At 55.1% G+C, this 6,359-nt stretch overlaps 1 protein-coding gene across 1 annotated transcript; it reads left to right on the plus strand.

Moving 5' to 3' along the window:
• Positions 1-274: 274 nt before the first annotated feature.
• SP9 (Sp9 transcription factor) lies at positions 275-2,721 on the plus strand. The gene is made up of 2 exons (XM_070381037.1): positions 275-295; positions 1,297-2,721. Exons 1-2 carry the CDS (start codon positions 275-277, stop codon positions 2,719-2,721), a joined length of 1,446 nt encoding a protein of 481 aa, XP_070237138.1.
• The last annotated feature ends 3,638 nt before the right edge of the window (positions 2,722-6,359 follow it).

Below are 6,359 nucleotides of genomic sequence, written 5' to 3' on the forward strand. Positions count from 1 at the left end.
CGCCGGGAGCCAGGGCTTGGGCCCCTCGGCGCGTCTGATTGGCTGCTGGGCAGCTCCCGTCTGCTCTGCCTGCGCCCTCATTGGGTAAGCGCAGCCAGCGGCACTTCAAAGCGGGTGCTCCTCGCACTTAGGCTGAGTTTAGCCGGCGGGAGCCCGGAGTCCGCTCGGCGCGGGCGCGGGGACACGGGAGCCGCGCGGAACCCGAATAGTTTTACCGAGCAGCCGCCAGGCTCAGCCTCGCTCCAGGCCCCGCCACGCCACCCAGGGACCTGCTATGGCCACGTCTATACTTGGGGTAAGTCGAAAGTGCGGTATTTGCTTGTTTTAACAGGAGTAATTTTTCGTTATGGCTTCTCCAGGTCGGCGGCTCTGGAGAAACTGTTGCTGCCCGACTGCAGCCTCAGCTTCTTTGAGCACTTTCCACATTTCTGGGATTGATTCTTTCCAAATTATTGGAACCCAGGAGGTGCCTTTGAAAGAAAAGGATTTGTCAAGCAAGTCCTTTCAATATTCGGTTTTAGAGGTTCCTTTTTTTCCCCCGCGTGATTTATATCCCATCCTCCCCCCTTGCTTAGGGGATTGTTGCAATTACGCGACAGCGGTGTTTCCAGAAAACAGTCTTAATCGTTTTGCAGACCATGTAGTCACGTTAACATTTACACTTCTGCGGCTTCCTAGTTCGTCTATGACTGAAATACATCGCGGGGGTCGCTTCTGCTCGGATTCTTGTCTTCGTGTGTGTGTGTGTATGTAAACATTTAAAACGTTTTCTATTAAAAAGAATCAAGTCGTAGTCACCCTTGGGAGGAGTGCCCCAAGCTTCCCCCACCCTCGGTCGCTGTTTCAGCCGCCTCTGCCCTCACCTGGTGTTTGTTGCCGATGTGTTTACCTCCGCGCTTCATCCCGAAGGGCGACTTGGGGGCTTCTTTGAGAGGAGCGGGCTTGTGGCGAGCGGAAGGCGAGCGACTTGAGTCCAGTTTGGGGCAGGATATGCAGCGACTGAGGCGGGGAGAACCGACACATCTTTGATTTGTAGCCCCACCGAAGAACAACTTTACAGCTCCGGGACCCTCTCTCTTGGGATTCCCTCTGTCCCGCGTGGGGCGCGGCGGGGCGCGGCGCATCCTCCGCGAGCTCACCGGGAGGAGGCGCGAGTCGGGGGGCCACGACCCCCCGCCCCCCGCCTCGGGACCAGCGGCTGGGGGACGGGGCTGCTCACGGGTGCACTTTGTGTCTTCCTCCCACTTGTTCCTGCCCTCCTCCTCCTTGCTCCCTCCCTCACCCCACCCACTCTAGGAAGAACCGCGCTTCGGAACGACCCCGTTGGCCATGCTGGCGGCGACCTGTAACAAGATCGGCAACACGAGCCCGCTGACGACGCTGCCGGAGTCGAGCGCCTTTGCCAAGGGCGGCTTCCATCCCTGGAAGCGCTCCTCGTCCAGCTGCAACCTCGGGTCCAGCCTCTCGGGCTTCGCAGTGGCCACCGGCGGCCGCGGCTCGGGCGGCCTGGCGGGAGGCTCGGGCGCAGCCAACAGCGCCTTCTGCTTGGCCTCCACGTCCCCTACGTCGTCCGCTTTCAGCAGCGACTACGGCGGCCTCTTCTCCAACTCAGCGGCGGCCGCGGCGGCAGCGGCCGGAGTGTCCCCGCAGGAGGCGGGAGGCCAATCGGCCTTCATCTCCAAGGTGCACACGACGGCGGCCGACGGCCTGTACCCGCGCGTGGGCATGGCGCACCCGTACGAGTCGTGGTACAAGTCAGGCTTCCACTCGACGCTGGCGGCGGGCGAGGTGACCAACGGTGCTGCGTCGTCGTGGTGGGACGTGCACAGCAGCCCGGGCTCGTGGCTGGAGGTGCAGAACCCCGCTGGGGGGCTCCAGAGCTCGCTGCACTCGGGCGCCCCCCAAGCCTCGCTGCACTCGCAGCTCGGCACCTACAACCCCGACTTCAGCTCGCTCACGCACTCGGCCTTCAGCTCCACGGGCCTCGGCTCCTCGGCCGCCGCCGCCTCGCACTTGCTCTCCACCAGCCAGCACCTGCTGGCCCAGGACGGCTTCAAGCCGGTGCTGCCCTCCTACTCGGACTCCAGCGCCGCAGTGGCGGCCGCCGCAGCCAGCGCCATGATCTCGGGCGCCGCGGCCGCCGCCGCCGGGGGGAGCTCGGCGCGCTCGGCCCGCCGCTACTCCGGCCGCGCCACCTGCGACTGCCCCAACTGCCAGGAGGCGGAGCGGCTGGGCCCGGCCGGGGCGAGCCTGCGGCGCAAGGGCCTGCACAGCTGCCACATCCCGGGCTGCGGCAAAGTGTACGGCAAGACGTCGCACCTGAAGGCGCACCTGCGCTGGCACACGGGAGAGCGGCCCTTCGTGTGCAACTGGCTCTTCTGCGGCAAGCGCTTCACGCGCTCGGACGAGCTGCAGCGGCACCTGCGGACTCACACGGGCGAGAAGCGCTTCGCCTGTCCAGTGTGCAACAAGCGCTTCATGCGCAGCGACCACCTGAGCAAACACATTAAGACGCACAACGGGGGCGGCGGGGGCAAAAAGGGCAGCGACAGTGACACGGACGCCAGCAACCTGGAGACGCCCCGCTCCGAGTCCCCTGACCTCATCCTGCACGACTCCGGCGTCAGTGCGGCCCGGGCGGCTGCGGCGGCGGCGGCGGCGGCTGCGGCGGCAGCCTCGGCGGGAGGCAAGGAAGCCGCGTCTGGCCCCAACGACTCTTAGAGATCCGGAGAGAGGCGCGAGGAAGCGAGCGAGCGAGTAGACAACGAAAGCGAGCGAGAGGTTCGGAGGGCAAACGACCGGGGGATGGACGGGCGGGGGCTCCAGGGCCGCCCCCGGGTCGGCGCGAGGTGATGCGGCACTCGGCTCGCGGACCGCCGCTCGCCGGCCAAGCCAAGAGCTCCCCTCTGCTGCCCGAGCCCAGACGAGAATCGAACGCGTGTTCGAGGAACAAAAGCGAACCAACCTGCGACACAAACACTTTAAAAAACTGCACACACACACACACACACGCCGGAGATCTACAACCACAAGCACGCACACTCAAGCGTGCACACACACACTAACACACCACTCGCACAAACTTCTCGAGCGAAGAGCAATACATAGAAACGTTCCCTCCTTCCCCTACTGCCCACCCGGTTCCTCCACCCTTCTCTTTCCTTTTCTCCAAAAACAAGTCACCACCCTGCAAAGGACTGTCAGAACATTTGAGAACAAACGGGACCTATAAAAACAGACCCTTTGCGTGGATTATATTATATATAAAATGCTCCAAGTCCTGCTTGATATCTACTTACAGTGAAACTTTTTTTTTTCCTATAAAAGGAAGCATCAAAAAGGCTGAAGGTGAGAAATTAAACTGGAAGTCTAGTGACAGTTTCTCTGTATTTCGTAACATCTGTAAAAATAGGGTTCAAAAGATTGTGTTCTCTTTTATTTTCTTGTAAGTGTTCATTCGAATAGAGGTTTTTTTTTTTTTTTTTTGGTGAATTCCTGAAATTCAGGGAGTTTTTTTTTTTTTATTTTCTGATGCACTTTGTGAGAGTCAGTATATATGTAAAAGATATTTAAAATGTTGAGTTATCATTTCACTCACAAACACGTAAGTTAAGGTCATCTAAAGAAATTAAATGCGTTTATCTGTATGAAGAAAATCTTGACACCATATTTTCATTTTGGTATTATTAAAGGACTCTGAACAATACACTTTCTTTTTTTTTTTAATCCTGTTACACACACACCCCCGCCCCCCACCAGTAACCTTTACATGGCTCGACCTTTTTTGATGGGAAAAATTCCTTTAATGTTAGTCTTAGGTAATGTAAGGTTTATGTGAGTTATAAAAAGCCATAATACACATACGTTTTTGCAAAGTCAAAATTACTTATTTGTATATTAACAGCATAAATTAAATGGGGTTATAAGGTGTAGTTGTATTACTTAAGGAGAGAGCTCTCAAAAGGTGACATTTTAAAACTCTGGAACCCCTTCGAAAAAGCAAAGGTCCTTGGCAGTTTTAACTGAGGAGATGCCTACCCCTGCTAGAGAGGTCAGGCAAAACTCCAGTGGGTTTGTTTGTTTTTAAAAAGCGATTTAGAAACAATGAGTGAAAGGAAAAAGCCTTTATAAAGAAGTCTTTTACCTCCCAAGACCCTCTACGGTTAGGAGGTGACTCAAGGGAATAAATCGCTAGAGTCAATACCCCGGAAAAGACATTTCATGCCTAAATGAAAATCTTGTTAAATGTTATTAATTTTGACTTAGAGCACACAGCAGCCCCCTGTGCCTTGTATTCCCTTATTAGGGATTCATGTCTTATCAAATATCTAATTAATCTCCTAGACATCATTTGTTCTGGCCAACTTTATCTCAGCTGGTCCACGGGGAAAACTCCAAATATTCTCGGTGACAAAGCTCCCTTGAAGATCTTTTTAATTGTCTAAATTAACTGCACCAAATTTGCATGTCAAACGGTAAAGGGCAACCTGAGATAAAATGTAAACGTTTTAAAAGCCCCCAAACTAAGCACTTGATTTGATAACTAGGCTTTTTAATGTTATGGAAGACAACTGCTCCTTTCCTTTTCAAAGACGGCTGATCTATGCAAATAGTGAATTGGAAATGCCTAGGTCCCCGCGCCGTCAAATGGCCCTCGCAGGTTATTTGAATATCAGTGGCGCTGCTTCTGAAAAGGTTCAAGGATGCTCTCTGACTTCTTTGTGATTACTCAGTGCGGCGTCTTATTCTGAAGAAAAAAAAAACTCAGGAATAATTAAAGGCTGGGATCAGGCCTGGGAACACATTTGGGACAGGAATCTCATTTAGACAGTCTCTTTCAAAATAAGGCACAGTTAAATTGACCAGAAGGCAATTATTGAAATGAAAATTATTTTCATTCTCTTTGTCTTCTGACCACCAACTTAACAGCCCCGGTTTAAAAGAGAGGGAGAAACGAAAAGAAAATTGGTAAATGTAATAATTCCACAATTTGAAAAAATGTTAATTTAGAAAATGAAGTACATATTTACAGAATAAAAGTATATCTAAAAGGCTCCCCTCATAATAGAAAATACAAGCAAAGTCAGCCTCAGTGTGAGGGGCAGTGTGGGGATTTAAAAAAATTATTGTCTTGGGAACTTGAATGAATGTTTTGATTTTTATAGAGGAGAAAAAAAATAAACTGTTGTTATTAAGTCAACAAAATTTTTCTCTCAAACTGTAGTGAAAAGCCAAGTAGCAAAGTAGCGATAAAACGTACAGCGAAGGTCCCTAGCCGGGCGTTTGCAGAGTCTGGGGCTGGGTGGCTTCCCGCTCCCCCTTCTTGCGTCCCCGAAACCTCGGCTGGTCGGCTCTTCCTCGAGTGTTTCTTTTCTTTGGCCATTTTCTCTTCTGGCTCAAATTATCACCGGGCCCCCCAGCCTACACTCCGCGCGCCCTCTCGTCCAGGCTTGGCCTGGAGAAGCTGGCCAGGGCTATGTTCACTTTAGGGGCTTGGGGCCGAGGCGCTGGAGGTCGAGAGCGTGCCTGGCGTGTTTAGGGGGCTGAGGGTAGGCGGCGCGGAGGTGAGGGTGTGGTGGGGTCTCCCGGGGAATAAGGGCGCCCGGGCGTCTGCCCCAGGCAGCTTTGTTTCTCGTGGATAATAAAGGCAGATCAAAGGGCTTGGCCGTGCAGGTCCCGCTCGCCTCGCGGCTCCCTCCGCAGCCCAGTGATCAAGGCCTCTGCGCGCTGCCTGTGCCCCGCGGGTCAGCGGACGTCCATCACCGCTGCTTCCCAGAACGGCGGGCGGCGGGCGGGCGTGAGCGTCCAGCCGGGAGAGCAGAGCTCGCGGGACCTGCACGCGGAGGGAGAGGGCTCCTGCCCCCAGCCGAAACTAGCAGGCAAGGGAGACTCCCGCCCTCTTCCCCAACCTCCAGCCCCAGGGGGACCTGGGGGCGCGGGGATACCTTGACTGGAGCAGGCGACGACCCGCTGGGCCCCAGCAAATTGGGGAAGGCGTGCGTGGGAGGAGAGAGCCCAGGAACCCCGAGACGATTTCGGTCTCCACCCGAGGTGGGGCCGCGTCTCCCCAGGGCCACCTCGGGGCTCCTGGGCCCGGCCCGCTCTGGTTTGAGCGCAAGCGAGGGCCGCTGCTCGGAGGCTGGTGTGGGGTTGGGGGCGCAGGCAGGGGCTCTGAATTCTCTCAGTCCCGGGTGAGAGGAAATTTGATTTCGTTTCAGCCGGTGTCTCCAAGTATTTCCTGCGCTGTAGCTTCTCTTCCTGCGCAGGAGAGGAACGAAGACCAAGTTTTCCTCGGCCCTTCTCTCAGCCAGCCGCAATCCACACCCTCCCCCTCCGCGTTCTGCCTTTTCTGGCTTTAT

This window comes from Bos mutus, chromosome 2 (assembly GCF_027580195.1).
Source record: "Bos mutus isolate GX-2022 chromosome 2, NWIPB_WYAK_1.1, whole genome shotgun sequence".
NCBI lineage: Eukaryota > Metazoa > Chordata > Mammalia > Artiodactyla > Bovidae > Bos > Bos mutus.